We start from the raw sequence: 17,520 nt of genomic DNA, 5'->3' as shown, positions 1-17,520 counted from the left end.
ATGACATAAGAACCTTAATGTTTGGCCATTTTTGAAAAATAATCGCCGTGAAAGTAAGATTTTACGGTCAAGTAGCTTAGTGTACTGTGCTTATCTCGGATATCGAAACCAAAGTTTAGCGCTATTAGTATTCAGACTCACCGTTGAGCAAGTTGGGGGGTGTCGGTGTGCACCCTTGTGTAATTTATTCCTAATAGAATAAAATTCGCTATTCCGACATATTTTCCTATGTTTTCCGTACTCTGTAGTATTGCCTATATTTGAAGATGAAATTAATTATGAGATATAATAAAAAAAAGTTTGTGCCACAATAAACTGCTAAACAGATTGTTATTTTTTCATAGGTTGCGATTAAATCTTTTAACTTAATGCTAATGTGGAGTATGTGTTTTACCATAACAATAATTTGGAGCATATATGTTAAAATAACAATAATTTGGAATATACATATTACTATACAATAATTTGGAATATACATATTACATTACAATAATTTGGAGTATGCATGTTACCATGAAAATAATTTGGAGTATACATGTTACCATGACAATAATTTGGAATATATATATTACTATAACAATAATTTGGAATATACATATTACGTTACAATAATTTGGAATATACATATTACCATAACAATAACTTGGAATATACATATTACCATAACAATAATTTGGAATATACATATTACATTACAATAATTTGGAGTATGCATGTTACCACAAAAATAATTTGGAGTATACATGTTACCATGACAATAATTTGGAATATACATATCAAATTACAATAATTTGGAGTATACATGTTACATTACAATAATTTGGAGTATGCATGTTACCACAAAAATAATTTGGAATATACATGTTACCATGACAATAATTTGAAGTATGCGTGGTACCATAGCATTAATTTAGTATAAGTATATTACTACAACACTAATTTGAAACATGTGCGCTACATCACACAAATTTCAAATATATGTATTACCATAACGCTAACTTGAAGTACGTGTGTTACCATAACACTAACTTGAAGTACGTGTGTTACCATAACACTAACTGGGGCTATTTGTATTACCATACACTAACTTGGAGTGTGTATGTTACCATAACACTAACTTGGAGTGTGTGTATTACCATAACACTAACTTGGAGTGTGTATGTTACCATAACACTAACTTGGAGTGTGTGTATTACCATAACACTAACTGGGGCTATGTGTATTAACATACACTAACTTGGAGTGTGTATGTTACCATAACACTAACTTGGAGTGTGTGTATTACCATAACACTCATTTGGAGTATATGTAACATGTTGTAGGTGGTGCGCTCAGTTATTGCTCTCCTCACCTACTACAAGTGGAGAAAATTTTCCATCATCACTGAAGATGAACCCAGGTTTTTACGAGTTTCGGAAAAACTTGAAGATCAAGCCAAACGGAGCAACATGGTAATTAACACGAAGAGCACATTCCGACGCCATGACATTTGTTGTGAAGAAAAACTCCCCTGCTGTAAAAAACCATTTATGAAGATAGTTAAAAACACATATAGTAAAACAAGAGGTAAATGTCACATTGAAATACTGGAGTCTAATTTTTTATGAAGTTTAATTGTAATCAAAATTGATCTCCCATGTTACGAGTTTGAGTGCAAAGTGTTGTAGACATATATTAAAAACTTGTCATATTGGTTTGATTTGTCTTAACAATATAAATTTAAAACTTGTTGATATTATTTTAACATAATATTAACTTCTTAAACACCTGGGCCCGACATGGCCAGGTAGTTAGGGAGCTCGACTCGCAATCTGCGGGTCGCGGGTTCGAATCCCCGTCCCACCAAACATGTTCGCCCTTTTCTGCCATGGGGGCGTTATAATGTGACGGTCAATCCCACTGTTCGTAGGTAAAATAGTAGCCCAAGAGTTGGCGGTGTGTGGTGATGACTAGCTGCTAAATTAGGGACGGTTAGCGCAGATTACTCTCGTGTAGCTTTGCGTGAAATTCAAAAACAAACTAACTAACTAAACACGTGTATCGATGTTCGATTTACAGATAACGGTGTTCTAGTTTAGATTTAACTGGATTAGGAAACTTGTAGGAAATTAACAGCTCCTGACGAAGCTGTAACAGCGAAATATTGAGCTATTAAAGTTACATCCTGGAGATATTGGTCGTAATTGTATTTACGTTTATAGAAAACTATTGTTTACTAGAACTAAAAGATCTCTGAAGTTGTTTTTTTTTCTTTTTTTCCGAAATGAATGACTTTGATGGGTAATAAAATCTATGTCCCCCTGAAGAATAATAGAGAACGAAATAACACAAAATGTTGTTTTAAAATAGAAGATAAATAAACGATATCTAGTCAAATAATCTCAAAATAAAGTTTAGTTTCGATATTACGGACAAACACCAAAGTTATACGAGTTCCACTACTTTTACGTGTCTTCTTCAATCGCATGTTTCTTTGTGTTGAAGCCGTTACAGACAAGATATTTAGAATGCGTGTGTTTGAATTTATTTTAGGCTTAAGACTTTAGTGACCCTGTTTGTAGATTTTAGTAAAGATTTCATCAACACGATGGCACATCTGATTACCTGACTAAACTTGATAAACGACAGTTGGGTGTTTTTGGTTTGTTTTGAATTTCGCGCAAAGCTACACGAGGGCTTTCTGCGCTAGACGTCCCTAATTTTGTAGTTATAGACTAAAGAGAAGGCGGTTGGTCCTCGCCACTCTCCGCAAACTCTTAGGGTGCTCTTTTAACAACGAATAGTGGGATTGACCGTCACATTATAACGCCCCCTCGGCTGAAAGGGCGAGCATGTCTGGTGGCAAAATTGCGAGTCGAACGCCCGATAACCACCTGGCCATGCCAAGCGTTCAATAGATGGAATGAAACATGAAAGTGCCGAAACTCGTCTCCATAAAGAAACTATAGTGAATATAAAGTTTATGTGTGTTGTTTTTCTTATTAGGAAACATGTAATAATGATATTTTTCTCAGATATTTTCATTTTATCTAGTATACGTCGTTTTCGGAATTATGAAGTACTTAAGGGAATTGTTGATACTGATGCGAATGCTGAGGCTCTTTGATGAGGAATATATTGTTATATATGTTCATTTGGAGTGGCATAAACCATCCCAATCCCATACATATTTCTACAGTAAGTATTTTCTGATCTCACTCCCAAAGTTTTCAACTTTTAAATTAGCTTTGAAAAAAAAAAAAAAGATAGAAATACTTCGAAAAAACTGATTCGAGAATAGTAAATTAATTAAAGTGTGAATTACTATTATCTAATCTAAGCCTTAAAGTGTGAATTACTATTATCTAATCTAAGCCTTAAAGTGTGAATTACTATTATCTAATCTAAGCCTTATTTTGTGGTTGATCTAGATAGGCGAAACGGGCTCCGTCAACTTCTTTGAATTTATGTTGTTGTTTTTTAAAGAGGTTTTTCGACCTGCCTGAGCAGATGGCGAAGACGGAAACTGTCTTCAAACGAACTGAAATCTTTTGGTCAAGCCTATTGACCTCTTAAAGACGAATTCTATTATGCTATTGGTAAATACGTTGCAATAACTAAGACTCACCAATATTCGTATATCAGTCTCTTTCAGATTCTGTTTTATTAAATAAATAATAGCGTTTCAAGAGTGTCGAGTGGTGGATGCTAATTTTTTATATATTTTTTTCCTCACGATTAGATCCAGTCGAGGTGAATAACGTTTTAAGCGCCACCATGGAAGCAGCTAGATCACTTTTAGTCATAGTGCCCTCGCCAGTAACAGAAGAAGGTTATGAAGACTTCCACGATGAAGTTCGAAAGTATAACCAGCTTCCACCGTTTAGCCTCCCAAGTCTTAATACACTTAAGAAGTTTAAGAAAGTTAGTACCAAATTTACTTTCCTCAAATAATTCACACTAAAGTTTTGTTAGAAACAAGTTCTAAGATTTATGGGTAATATAACAAACGATAATCGTTTTATTGCTCTTTTTTTTAATCCATATAAATTTATGAATGTTCGAGTATGTACTGTTTTGGATCTATAGATCCCAGCCATGGCACTTGGATCCACTTCTCCCCACCAGGCCCTGTAAAGGCCCGTTTGCTTTAGTTTGTTTCGATAAATTGTCAACAATGGCTGCCGACTTGGTCCTTCTTCAAGATCAACCGGCCTCTGCTACGCCTGTATATATATATATCTATTTTTTTTAGTTATTTATTTTTTCGTTCATTTTATTTATTTATTTATTATTAATTTTCCATTTATTTATTTTTCTATTTATTTGCCCATATGGCTCATTAAAACGCTGACCACTCATTGAACTTTAACCTCTATCCTCGAGCAGGGTGAAGGAGGATTGATAATCGTCGAGCACCCCTGATTATTAATTATTTCTTTTGAAATAATTAAGTTTAAATGAAAATAAGAGCCAGAAATATGTGTATGTACTGTTTTTGTTTTGTTTCTGTTTAAGCTAAAAAATTACGTGTCTCCCGTTGGGACAGCGGTAAGTCTTCAGATTTATATAACGACAATCAGGGGTTCGATTTCCCTCGGTGGACACAGTAGATAGTCGGATGTGGCTTTGCTGTTTGTTATATTGCCCATGTTTTATTCTCAAGTTCAAATACTTTTTTTTTTTCGAAAATTTACTTCATCAGCATTCATATACGTTAATGAATGATCGAGTATGTACTGTTTTTGTTTTGTTTCTGTTTAAGTTCCAAAGTTATTTCACATGAACATTAAAATAAAAATATCAACTTGCAACGCTTTGAAATCCACGAATAACAATTAACCAAAACATCTTTTTCTCATTTTAGCAAATTACAGAGTACGCGGCCTTACTTTACGACGCTGTTTTTCTTTACGCTGAAGCACTTTCAGAAGTGCTAAAAGAAAACATGGATCCCAGAAATGGAACACTTATTATTCAAAAAATCATCGCCAGAGGACAGTATCGAAGTAAGTTCCTGAACCTTTAAAGTCCGAATGTTTAGATTGTTGGGTTAAATTTATTTTAGACTTGATATGGTAACGATCTTATTTATAATGTATATGATCTTTATACAGGTTTCATCAATACGAGAGCGCATTAAAATATCGGACTGACCATGATAAAAACTCCATATTTGTACGTATACTAATTTCACGTTACTTTTGTTGCGTTTTGAACAAGAAGTAAACCTTTCTTCATAATTAATTCGTAATCGTTCCTCGATAGTGATTAATGTAAGTATAATTATTGCCACTTTTGTTTATCTGTTGCACCAAAATATCTCTTGGACAAACTACTTTGACAATATAAAAAACAAAGTTAAAAATATAGGTATATTACTTAAGACTAAGTGATATTAGATTTATTGAAATTAGTGTGATTTTATAACTTAGCATTTTAACTGTGTCTAGGCCCGTGTGTTCGAATTGCGGGCTCGAATCCTATCAGCCGAGGTAAGAGACATTATAATGTGATGGTCAATCCCACTGTTCGTTGATAAAGAGTAGCCCAAGAGTTGGCGGTGGGTGATGCTGACCAGCTGCCTTCCCTCTAGTCTATCGTTTCAAAATTATGAGTCCCTCGTTGGGACAGCGGTGAGTCTTCAGATTTACAATGCTAAAATCAGGAGTTCGATTCCCCTCGGTGGACACAGCAGACAGCCGGATGTGGCTTTGCTATAAGGAAACACACACACACTCAAAATTAGGGGCGTCTAATGTAGTATCAATACTCTCAGTCTATCAACGACTATTTATTTATTTTTATTGTTCTGAAAAAGGTCATTAATAAAACTTGGATCTTCTAATTATGTATATTCTTCTTTGAAATGAAAGTAACTACTTCAAAACATAAAAATATTTTCAAATGTGGTTACTTTATAAGTCCAAATTTCGCTTCATTACAATTAATGTTTCATCTACGTTAAAAAGTAATCACACATTTTTCAGATGTATTTTACAGTAATATTGTACGACAATATATAGATGCACATTGAAAACGTCACAGTGACTATATGTAATATTATTTCTACAACAAGCTCACCAGTTTTCTTAAAAACGGTAATCGTACAAATCAAACCCAAAATAATAAAAGCGGGACCATCTGCAATGTTCCTAAACTTTAAAATAATACGCACTGATTCTGTATCAGCAATCTGTATCAGATTCTTTATCTGTACGTAAATGTGAAAACTTCCTCTTTAGGTATAACAGGACAGATTATGCATATTGACGAAAATGGTGACGTAGAAGGAAATTACACCGTATTGGCGCTACAGCCTAAACCTAGAAATCTCAAACTAAAAGTATTTTACGGAACTGATCCAGAAATACCATACACCATGCTACCCGTTGGTATGTTTTTCTCCGATCCCGACAACAAAGACAAAAGGGTAAGTTTTCCACCACGGTGTTTCTGATCATTTGATTGGTCAATTCTATTTTGAAGTATCGATTGTCGAACCGTTTAGAAATATCGAATCGTTGCCACAGTCTTAATATTAATATGCTATTACTTTACGGTGTTATTGTTTATTGTATCATTTCTCGTTACTTTTGTTTCTAAATGTTCCTATTTACTTTAAGGTGTTATTGTTTATTGTATCATTTCTCATTACTTTTTTCTAAATGTTCCTATTCACTTTACGGTGTTATAGTTTATTGTATCATTTCTCGTTACTTTTTTTCTAAGTGTTCCTATTTACTTTACGGTGTTATTGTTTATTGTATCATTTCTCGTTACTTTTTCTCTAAATGTTCCTATTTACTTTAAGGTGTTATTGTTTATTGTATCATATCTCGTTACTTTTTTTTTCTAAATGTTCCTATTTACTTTACGGTGTTGTTGTTTATTGTATCATTTCTCGTTACCTTTTTTTCTAAATGTTCATATTTACTTTACGGTGTTATTGTTTATTGTATCATTTCTCGTTACTTTTATTTTCTAAATGTTCCTATAAACTTTAAGGTGTTATTGTTTATTGTATCATTTCTCGTTACTTTTTTATCATTCGTATCTTAACATGACATTATGTTTCAATAGTTCTACATTATTTAATCTGTGTAATATTCGGATTGTCTTAGGGTTGTCTAAATACAATGGTAACGATGTATATACCTGTTTTAAAAGTCGTGTAGTCATATTTATTCATGTTTTAAACAATAACACTTAAAGAAAATCATAAAAAAGTTACTTTGAAAATTGAAGATTGTTTTTATTCTTTGTTCTATGGTTTTAGGGTTTGTAAAAAAAAAATATTTCAATTAAATTATCCTTCAAGTTTAGTCTCGGAAATATTTCACGTTTGCATCGTTCTGATTTTTTCTTTTAAACTGAATGTAAAAAAATATATTAAATTAAAAAAAAACAGTGAAAAATATTTTCTGGATTAGATTTTCCAGCCCAATGAGAGCTGCCATATTCCATGGGTGAAAGGCAGAGTACCACTTGACGAGCCACCTTGTGGATATGATGGAAGTGGTTGTAAACCGCCACCTGGTAGGCAAATCAAAAAACGTTTTCTCAAAATAAATGATAATTGAAGTAAAAAACTATTTTGGGAGAAGTTGTGATAAAAATTTACAGTATAATCAATTATATTTGTCATAAGGTTCATTGCAGTTTGTTTAATAGTTTGCCGACGGCGCGTTTCACCCAGTACCAGAGCTCATCAGGCTAGCTAGAATACAACAAACATAGTAGTGGTCGGAACGCTACTTATATAAGACATTTGTTCACAACCCAAACAATCTCTAGAGTATTTTTGATGCTTCAATAATTGCTAAGAACGAATATATCTAACTACAATTTTATATGTCATTCATGTTTAAGTACAAAACTGTGCAAGGTACTAACTGCGCTGTTTCCACCAAATGAATCAATCCCCAAATTTTAGTGTTATAAATCTTTAAAATTATCGCTGGGCTATCAGAGGAAGAGCTAATATTAATAAACTTAGAAATATTTTCAGTTTTAGAGAACATGTTATGGAAATGAACTTAGAAGGGGCAAAAAAAAAATTGATTACGAAAGATACACGTGAAAAGTGCGATCCACAATAATTAATTTATTATGTTTGTTTGTTTGTTTTTTACAACAGGATGAAAAGAAATTGCATTATTTGAAGGCAGTGATATTGCTCAAAAAATAATCCATAATCGTACGTTCGTAGTTTGCCATCTAATTCAGTCAATTTTGTGAAAACGAGCGAACTCAGTAAATCTTAACTTAATAACCCGGCATGGAACAGGTGGTTAGGGCGCCCGACTCGCAATTTGAAGGTCGTGAGTTCGAATCCCCGTCCCACTAAACATGCTCGCCCTTTCAGCCTGTCAATCCCACTATTTGTTGGTAAAAGAGTCGCCCAAGAGTTGGCGGTGGGTGGTGATGACTAGCTGCCTTCTCTCTAGTCTTTCACTGCTAAATTAGGGACGGCTTGCGCAGATAGCCTTCGTGTAGCTTTGCGCGAATTTCAAAAACAAACTTAACTTAATGCTTTAAAGCGGGTGTTACGCTAGACGGAACCCTAAAATTTCTTTAGAGCGATCTCGAACTAAAACAGAAATGAACGATCGAATACATTTTAAAATTCGATTGAATAAAATCTAGCGATGTTGGAAAAGACGGTTTAATTTGTTGCAAGGTGTCGATTGTCGTTTTCAAACTTCAAAACTCGGAAAATTACCGATATCATCTTTTGACTTAAACAGGGTCGTGCGTGGCTTAATGGATAGTAGCCGGACTGTAAATCTGAGGGTTCTTGGCTCGTGTCTCGTTGCTGCAAAATAATGTGGTTTCTTTATAAGACTGACGATCACATTTCATTATTCTATTAGACTTGCCCCCAGTGACACAGCGGTATGTCTGCGGACTTACAACGCTAGAAACCGGCTTTCGATACCCGTGGTGGGCAGAGCAAAGATAGCCCTTTGTGTAGCTTTGTGCTTAATAACAAACAAACAAAAAAAAACTAATTAGACTAACCCAAAAGTTAGGCTGTGAGTACTATTGATTAGCGCCTTCCATCTAATCTACCACTTCAAAATCAGAAATAGCTAGCCCTATTAGGGTAGCCCAAAAATTGGCAGTTGGTGGTACTGCCGAAATGCCCTTCTCACTACAGTATATCAGTTGAAAATCAGGGATAGCTAGTCCTATTAGGGTAGCCCAAAAATTGGCAGTTGGTGATACTGCCGAAATGCCCTTCTCGCTACAGTATATCAGTTGAAAATCAGGGATAGCTAGCCTTATTAGGGTAGCCCAAAAACTGGCAGTTGGTGATACTGCCGAAATGCCCTTCTCACTACAGTATATCAGTTGAAAATCAGGGATAGTTAGCCCTATTAGGGTAGCCCAAAAATTGGCAGTTGGTGATACTGCCGAAATGCTCTTCTTACTACAGTATATCAGTTGAAAATTAGGGACGGGAAGAGCAGTTTGCGCGTGTTTCCGAAACAAGCAAACTTACCTAAACGCCTTAATTTTAATAATGGTATGAAACGTGTATTATTCATAAAACATCTATATGTAACATCCTAGTAAACATCTATATGTAACATCCTAGTAAACATCTATATGTAACATCCTAGTAAACATATATATGTAACATCCTAGTAAAAATATATATGTAACATCCTAGTAAAAATATATATGTAACATCCTAGTAAAAATATATATGTAATATCCTAGTAAACATCTATATGTAACATCCTAGTAAACATCTTTATGTAACATCCTAGCAAACATATATATGTAACATCCTAGTAAACATATATATGTAACATCCTAGTAAAAATATATATGTAATATCCTAGTAAACATCTATATGTAACATCCTAGCAAACATCTATATGTAACATCCTAGTAAACATCTATATGTAATATCCTAGTAAACATCTATATGTAACATCCTAGTAAACATCTTTATGTAACATCCTTGCGTCTTATTCTTATGAGCAACATAAAATAAGATATTGAAAGAGTCTAAAAAAGCCCTTACACGGTAACACTGAAATCAAAGCATCTCTATAGAAAATACATTTCAGCTGGATGTCACGTGATTTGTCTAATGACAACTGTAGTAATTAAAGTAATTACATTCACCTAATTACAACTGTAGTAATTAAAGTAATTACATTCACCTAATGACAACTGTAGTAATTAAAGTAATTACATTCACCTAATGACAACTGTAGTAATTAAAGTAATTACATTCACCTAATGACAACTGTAGTAATTAAAGTAATTACATTCACCTAATGACAACTGTAGTAATTAAAGTAATTACATTCACCTAATGACAACTGTAGTAATTAAAGTAATTACATTCACCTAATGACAACCGTAGTAATTAAAGTAATTACATTCACCTAATGACAACTGTATTAATTAAAGTAATTACGTTCACCTAATGACAACTGTAGTTATTAAAGTAATTACATTCACCTAATGACAACTGTAGTAATTAAAGTAATTACATTCACCTACAAACTTGTAGCAGGATATATTTTTAGAACTCATCAACTACTGATTAACCCTCGAATTACAGATGTAGGTTTATATGGACCCCAAGGGCTTTTTTAACACATCTTTCCAAGCTATTTATGTGCCAAGCAGCTAGTGAATCTGTTACTTTGATGGACAGGGTCCCTAATAATATATGAGTTATAAAAAATGCAAACAAGAATATTGTAAATATTAATCCAACTAATTCCTTCTGAATACTTTACATAGAAATGGGTGATGTTTAGGTCGGTTCCTCACACTGAGTATTGTAATAGGAAACAGTTATTCAAAGCCATGTTGCAGTGATTCTACTGTACCAAATAGTTGGTTATTTGTGAGTTGAATGACTGGTTGGTTGATGTTATTAAACATAAATCTCCCCCTGTATATTTAGCGTTATAAGTCTCCAACATACCTATGAGCTACATGGGGGACGGGGGTGTGTTTGAGAGTTTTATGTAATTACTTACATACTTACGACGATACTTTTATGTAATTACTTACATACTTACGACGATACTTTTATGTAATTACTTACATACTTACGACGATACTTTTATGTAATTACTTACATACTTACGACGATACTTTTATGTAATTACTTACATACTTACGAACGATTCTGTCATTTAATTACTTACATACTTACGATGATACTTTTATGTAATTACTTACATACTTACGACGATACTTTTATGTAATTACTTACATACTTACGACGATACTTTTATGTAATTACTTACATACTTACGACGATACTTTTATGTAATTACTTACATACTTACGGCAGTTCTGTCATTTAATTACTTACATACTTACGACGATTTTGTCATTTAATTACTTACAATTTCATATTCTTCATTCTTCTTTTACTAAAAATACAGATATTTATATAATATGTGAAAAACTGTAAAGAAAATTCTATCAGTCATTCTAGAAAAAGACTGATTTAAGTTGTTTTAATGATTTAGAATTTATAAATCCTGCAGACTATTACTGAACAAACTTTATTGTTTATGTTATAAATAAAATGGACAGTTGGTCTCACAAACATATAGACACTGACGTAATATATGATACCATTAATAAGAAAGCAAAGGCTAAGCCTATCATGTAATCAATGGAACTTCTAATAACTAACAACAAGTTACTCGTATTATGTCCATTCAGGAAATTTTGCTTTCCTTAGAAACTGTGTATTTAACCTTACAGGATATATATCTGTTTCGTTCAACCCGCTCAGAAAGTAATTTTTCATCCTAAATGCTCTTTGACACCTCAAGATGAGGAGAATTTTCAACTGGCCACATACAATATACATATATAAATCCTGACTCTTAAAATATGCTTGTCCTCTGGTGGTTCAGCGGCATACTTAAGATTTTATAACACTAAAATTGTGGTTCGATCCCCTCAGTGAGCAAATTGCAAATAGAACATTGTACAGCATTATGCTGTTCAATAAACAAACAATAAATTTCAAGAGGAATATTAATAAAATAATATTCGGAGAAAAATAATATCTAAATAGCACAGACCGATAAAGTTATGTCATCGGATTGAAAGCACCCTCAATAATACCGACATAACACAGACCGATAAAGTTATGTCATTGGATTGAAAGCCCCCTCAATAATACCGAAATAGCACAGACCGATAAAGTTATGTCATCCGATTGAAAGCCCCCCTCCCCCAATAATACCGAAATAGTACAGAACGATAAAGTTATGTCATCGGATTGAAAGCCCCCCAATAATACCGACATAACACAGACCGATAAAGTTATGTCATCGGATTGAAAGCCCCCTCAATAATACCGAAATAGTACAGACCGATAAAGTTATGTCATTGGATTGAAATCCCCCCCCCCCAATAATACTGAAATAGTACAGACCGATAAAGTTTATGTCATCCGATTGAAAGCCCCCCCCCCAATAATACCGAAATAGCACAAATCGATAAAGTTATGTCATTGGATTGAAAGCCCCCCAATGATACCGAAATAGTACAGGCCGATAAAGTTTATGTCATCCGATTGAAAGCTCTCCAGTGGCACAGCGGTATGTCTGCGGACTTACAACGCTAGAAATCGAGTTTCGATACCCGAGGTGGGCAGAGCACAGATAGCCCATTGCATAGCTTTGCGCTTAAGAACAAACAACAACATCCGACTGAAATTCTAAACTGTAAGATTTTAATTCCTTTATAGTCCAATATGTTATTCAGGACTACTTATTAGCAGTGACGTCTAAAGATAACAGATTATGACTGCCGTTAAAACAAAACGTTGTAGTTTGTTTTTTGCTAAAATTGTTGACTATTCTTCGACTATATAGATCACATTTTCTACGTAGTAAACTGCTATTGATAAAAAAAATACGATTTTTAAAGAGCTCTGTTTCCAATTGTTTGGATAAATAAAGCTATAATACAGATCATTGAACAAACCTTTCTAAATAAATACAGAAACAACATTATCACATTTCTTGGATGACCCCTTTTTAAATGAGTGAAACTCAATCGGAATTTGAATATTTAAATGATTGAAACTGAGTCGAAAATGTTGCAACTATCTCAAACGAATTAACATATTTTTTTCTTTCAAACAGATAATTAAATTGAGAAGAAAAAAAAATTGTTAGAAAAAAAGAAAGAAAAAAAAACGTTTACACAAATCCGACCTCAATTTTCTAGGGAGCAACATGTGATTTTTGTAGTTAATTAGCGAGCAATTTGTGATGCGTACATCAAATTCAACAATAATTTTATTTATATTATTGAAAGTAAGCTCGATGAATGCTGTGAATGCCTTGAACTCATCATCATTATTATTGTTGCTAGAAAATATTCTGAGTGGTTAAATTATGATGCATTAAACAATATGAATTATATTGTAAAACAACATCGGACTCGTGCAAGTCAATTGTTTCGAAATGAAATATTCGCTACTGAATGTTTTTGTTTCAATTTTCTTAGAGAATAGGCGAAAAATATCCGCCGGAGTATTGGGAAGCTTGTTGTTCATTGCAATTATAATATCAACAATAGTGTACAGGTGAGTTGATTCAATTTGTATTTAATTCTAAACGAAATAAGACAACAGTGACTACACAAACATTACTGGGTTAACTGCGTCTCTCTCTCTCTCTTTTTCATCAAAATTTAATAACTCGTACACGAAACAGGAAAAAAAAAACAACTGTGAAAAAAAAAATACGTATTAATTATAAAGGTTTCATATCCTCAACTTTTAAACCTGATTATATTTGTATGTAATTCATATTTTAACGGTCAAATATGACTGTAAAAATGGTTTTAACAGAACACCTGCGAAGCTGGGATTGCAGTTTAACTTAATCAAACAATCTATTTAATACGGAAAGACTCCAGATAATGGAAAGCTCTCGCGACAACGAAAGGATAGGTAACGCGCGTGGATTTTTTCCCTTTGATTAACTTTATTGTGATATTGACAGTATATACGATTTACGAACAGTATAATTATAATTTCAACAAATCTCATTTTAAGGTTTGCCCACCATACGTTTAATGCAAACAATTTAAATTAGTAAAAAAATCTGAGAATTATGCTCGTGTGAAGATTTGTTTTCAGTATTTTGTTGAAACCATAAGTATCTGAATCAAACTGAATCATTTCTATTTCTCAGGGCTGCCCCCCCCCCCCAGTGGCACAGCAGTATGTCTGCCGACTTACAACGCTAGAAACCGGGTTTCGATACCCGTGGTGGGCAGAGCACAGATAGCCCATTTTGTAGCTTTGTGCTTAATTACAAACTAACAAACAATTCTCGGGGCTACTACTACTAATGCTACAGGCCGATCTTGGCCAACTGACGATGGTGTCGGACTATGGATTTGAGGATCCATGTTCGTGTCTCGTTACTGCCAAACGAAAAAAATCGCGTTCTCACTTTGTAGCCGTGTGTCCGCTAAATGAGTGACTATCAGATTTTATTCTTCGGGTCAGACAAGTGTAGCCCAAAAGTTGGCGGTGGGTGTTGTTGATTAGGCACCTTCCATCTTGTCTATAAGTTCAGTCAGATTAGGGACGTGTTTGCGCAGATAGTCTTTAAGTATGTAGTTTTAGAGATTCTTTTCTCAATATAGATAATCGAACGTTCTGGAAATATCGACAATTGAGATATAAAGTAACGATAATAACCTTGAATACGATGACCTCTCCTTGACCTGAAATGACTGTTTAAGAATAATAGTATTATGAAAAGTGCTGGATATTATATACGAAAAACAATAGCTAACTAGCAGTGTGGTGATATTATAAGAATTAGTACTCCAATTTAAGTATAATAATATGTCTTATGGTAAAAATTACATTAACCGGATATTTTATTACGGAACTGTATAAAAAAAATAGCATTTCAATTTCATCTTCTTTCTCCCACAAGTCACTGCCCAAGAGGCCTTTCGGTAAATACCATAACTCCTCAGTTAGGCTGGGCAATGAAAGGCAAAAGATTCTCTGAAACGCTGTTTATATACGCAGTGTAATACTTTAAAAGTTACGCTTTAAACACCGAAAGCTGACGAAATATTAGACAATAATATGGGCCTAAAAATTGCAGTTGGGCAAATTAAAAAAGAATGTGAGAAAAAAAAACCATCTGTAGTTAAGGTAATTTTTTTATCACAAATTTTAGTCCTAATGGCTTTTAGCGCATCATAACAAGTAGTTTAAAATAAAAAAATTAGAAAACACAACTTAAGTTTTTCGGTATTTTCTTTTAAATTGCGTAACTGACTTTTGATAAAAACAATAACTAACAGTTAATATATCACGTGCGATCTTCGATTAACCATTTACATTTTTCCATGAAGATTTACAATTTTTTCCCCATTTTTTTGTCGTATGAGAGAACCATTTACTTGCCCTAGACTTTGATGGTTAACGTCTTGATCATGTATTGTTTACTGGTACCAATTATAACTGATAAGTTTTACATAAAAAAGTAAAATAAATAAGTATTTTATTTCAAGTTCTAACATAAAAACCAAAAGTAACATCAACACAATTTCTATCAGAATGTGTTTTTTGTATCCATAGCGGTGCTATTGAATACCGTAAGAAATCGCTTCATATCACTTATAATACTAATATAAATTTATTAATACCTATTACTTTATGTGTGTGTAAAACGAATATTTTACAAATAATTACAAAAGCATGCTCATAGTTTCCATAAGTGTCCGATTCTGTTGCCTTAACATTTTTTTGTTCTTTCTTGTTTTGACAATGCATTTAAAAGCATATTTTGAGATTAAATAAAAAAATGAGCAGACCAATCAAATTTAAGAAAAAAAATTAATTAATTTCTTTTGCGCTTTCTCTCTCTATATATATTATTAATTCATTGGATAGTATATTCTGTATTCACGTGAACTTTGAAATTATTTTGGTGTAGAAATTGGGTATACGAGCAGAAGATTGCGGGATTACTGTGGAAATTGGACATCAAAGACCTGGAGTTCCATGGACTAAATGGGCACGGTTGTTCCTCAAGTAGTCGGGTAAGAATGTATCATCGTAACTAAGATAATAAACAGAAATGTAGAGGATCATTTATACGTTGTGGAAATGTGTTTCGGGATAGTTCTAGTACTACGTCCAGGTCATAAACAAAGGTTTTCGTCCCACACATAAAAGTAGATTGTCTTGACCTTATCTGTGGAATGATGGATGATGGACAAGATAATTAAACAATGTAAAATAAATGTTTCGAAGGAGGAAGTCTTTAATGTTTATCATGGAAACGGGAGAACTGAACATCAGAGAATTTAGGACAGTAATAACTTTTGAAATCCCACCAAAATCTAATCAAGACTTGCTAAAAGGACACCCGAAGCTAAGTGAGACTTACTGAAACCACATTCGAAGTTAATAAGGATCTAGTAAATCCCCACTCCAAACTAATCAGGACTTACTGAAACAACTTCCAAGCTAATCAGGATCTACTAAAACCACACTCCAAACTGATCAGGACTTACTGAAACAACTTCCAAGCTAATCAGGATATACTAAAACCACACTCCAAACTAATCAGGTCTTACTGAAACAACTTCCAAGCTAATCAGGATCTATTAAAACCACACTCCAAATTAATCAGGACTTACTGAAACAACTTTCAAGCTAATCAGGATCTACTAAAACCACACTCCAAACTAATCAGGACCAACTGAAACAACTTCCAAGCTAATCAGGATCTATTAAAACCACACTCCAAACTAATCAGGACCAACTGAAACAACTTCCAAGCTAATCAGGATCTACTAAAACCACACTCCAAACTAATCAGGACTTACTGAAACAACTTCCAAACTAATCAGGATCTACTAAAACCACACTCCAAACTAATCAGGACCAACTGAAATCACACTCAAAATTAATCAGCACCTACTGAAACTTCACCACAGCTAATCAGGACTTACTGAAAGGACACCCCAAGCTAATCAGGATCTACTAAAACCACACCCCAAGCTAATCAGGACCAACTGAAACTAAACCCCAAGTTAAGTGAGACCTATTGAAACCACACCCCAGCTAATCAGGGCCTACTGAAATCACACCGGAAACTAACCCGGATTTACTTAAACCATATTCCAAACTAATCCGGATTTACTAAAAAGTAAAGAAATAGTTATAAAAGAAAGACCTTCGACCATAAAAAAGCCAGGCACATCTTCTGCTACTGTTAACAGGATATAAAAAAATTGAAGATCTCTCAATACAAAAATTCATAATCCTTTAGTAATAATTCCTTTGAAACGGCTGTTTTAATAGACAAAAGAAATTAGAATCCATTCGATCACATACCTATCACGCTTTCATATGCAGCTCTGCTTAAGACATCAGGAAGTGTGTGAAAAGTTACACAAAATAAATTGGAGAGCAATGACTTGTCAGCTTTCCAAAGAAGCTTAATATAATGAAAACATCGTTGTGGGGCCAATGTTAAGAAA

At 33.6% G+C, this 17,520-nt stretch overlaps 1 protein-coding gene across 1 annotated transcript in view; it reads left to right on the top strand.

Annotated features, from left to right (window-relative positions):
- LOC106473874 (receptor-type guanylate cyclase Gyc76C-like) overlaps positions 1-17,520 on the top strand; it is a gene marked incomplete at its 5' end in the record, with an annotated part of 33,992 nt that overhangs the window by 3,997 nt on the left and 12,475 nt on the right. Inside the window, 8 exons of the mRNA XM_013934561.2 lie at positions 1,323-1,566; positions 3,034-3,177; positions 3,722-3,903; positions 4,847-4,988; positions 6,225-6,412; positions 7,413-7,518; positions 13,501-13,579; positions 15,966-16,071. Coding sequence (XP_013790015.2) covers positions 1,323-1,566; positions 3,034-3,177; positions 3,722-3,903; positions 4,847-4,988; positions 6,225-6,412; positions 7,413-7,518; positions 13,501-13,579; positions 15,966-16,071 — 1,191 coding nt within the window. The remainder of the gene's footprint in view (positions 1-1,322; positions 1,567-3,033; positions 3,178-3,721; positions 3,904-4,846; positions 4,989-6,224; positions 6,413-7,412; positions 7,519-13,500; positions 13,580-15,965; positions 16,072-17,520) is intronic.

The sequence above is a fragment of the Limulus polyphemus genome, unplaced genomic scaffold, assembly GCF_000517525.1.
Source record: "Limulus polyphemus unplaced genomic scaffold, Limulus_polyphemus-2.1.2 Scaffold6583, whole genome shotgun sequence".
In the NCBI taxonomy this organism is placed as follows: domain Eukaryota; kingdom Metazoa; phylum Arthropoda; class Merostomata; order Xiphosura; family Limulidae; genus Limulus; species Limulus polyphemus.
This window is presented reverse-complemented; position numbering and strand designations above follow the sequence as displayed.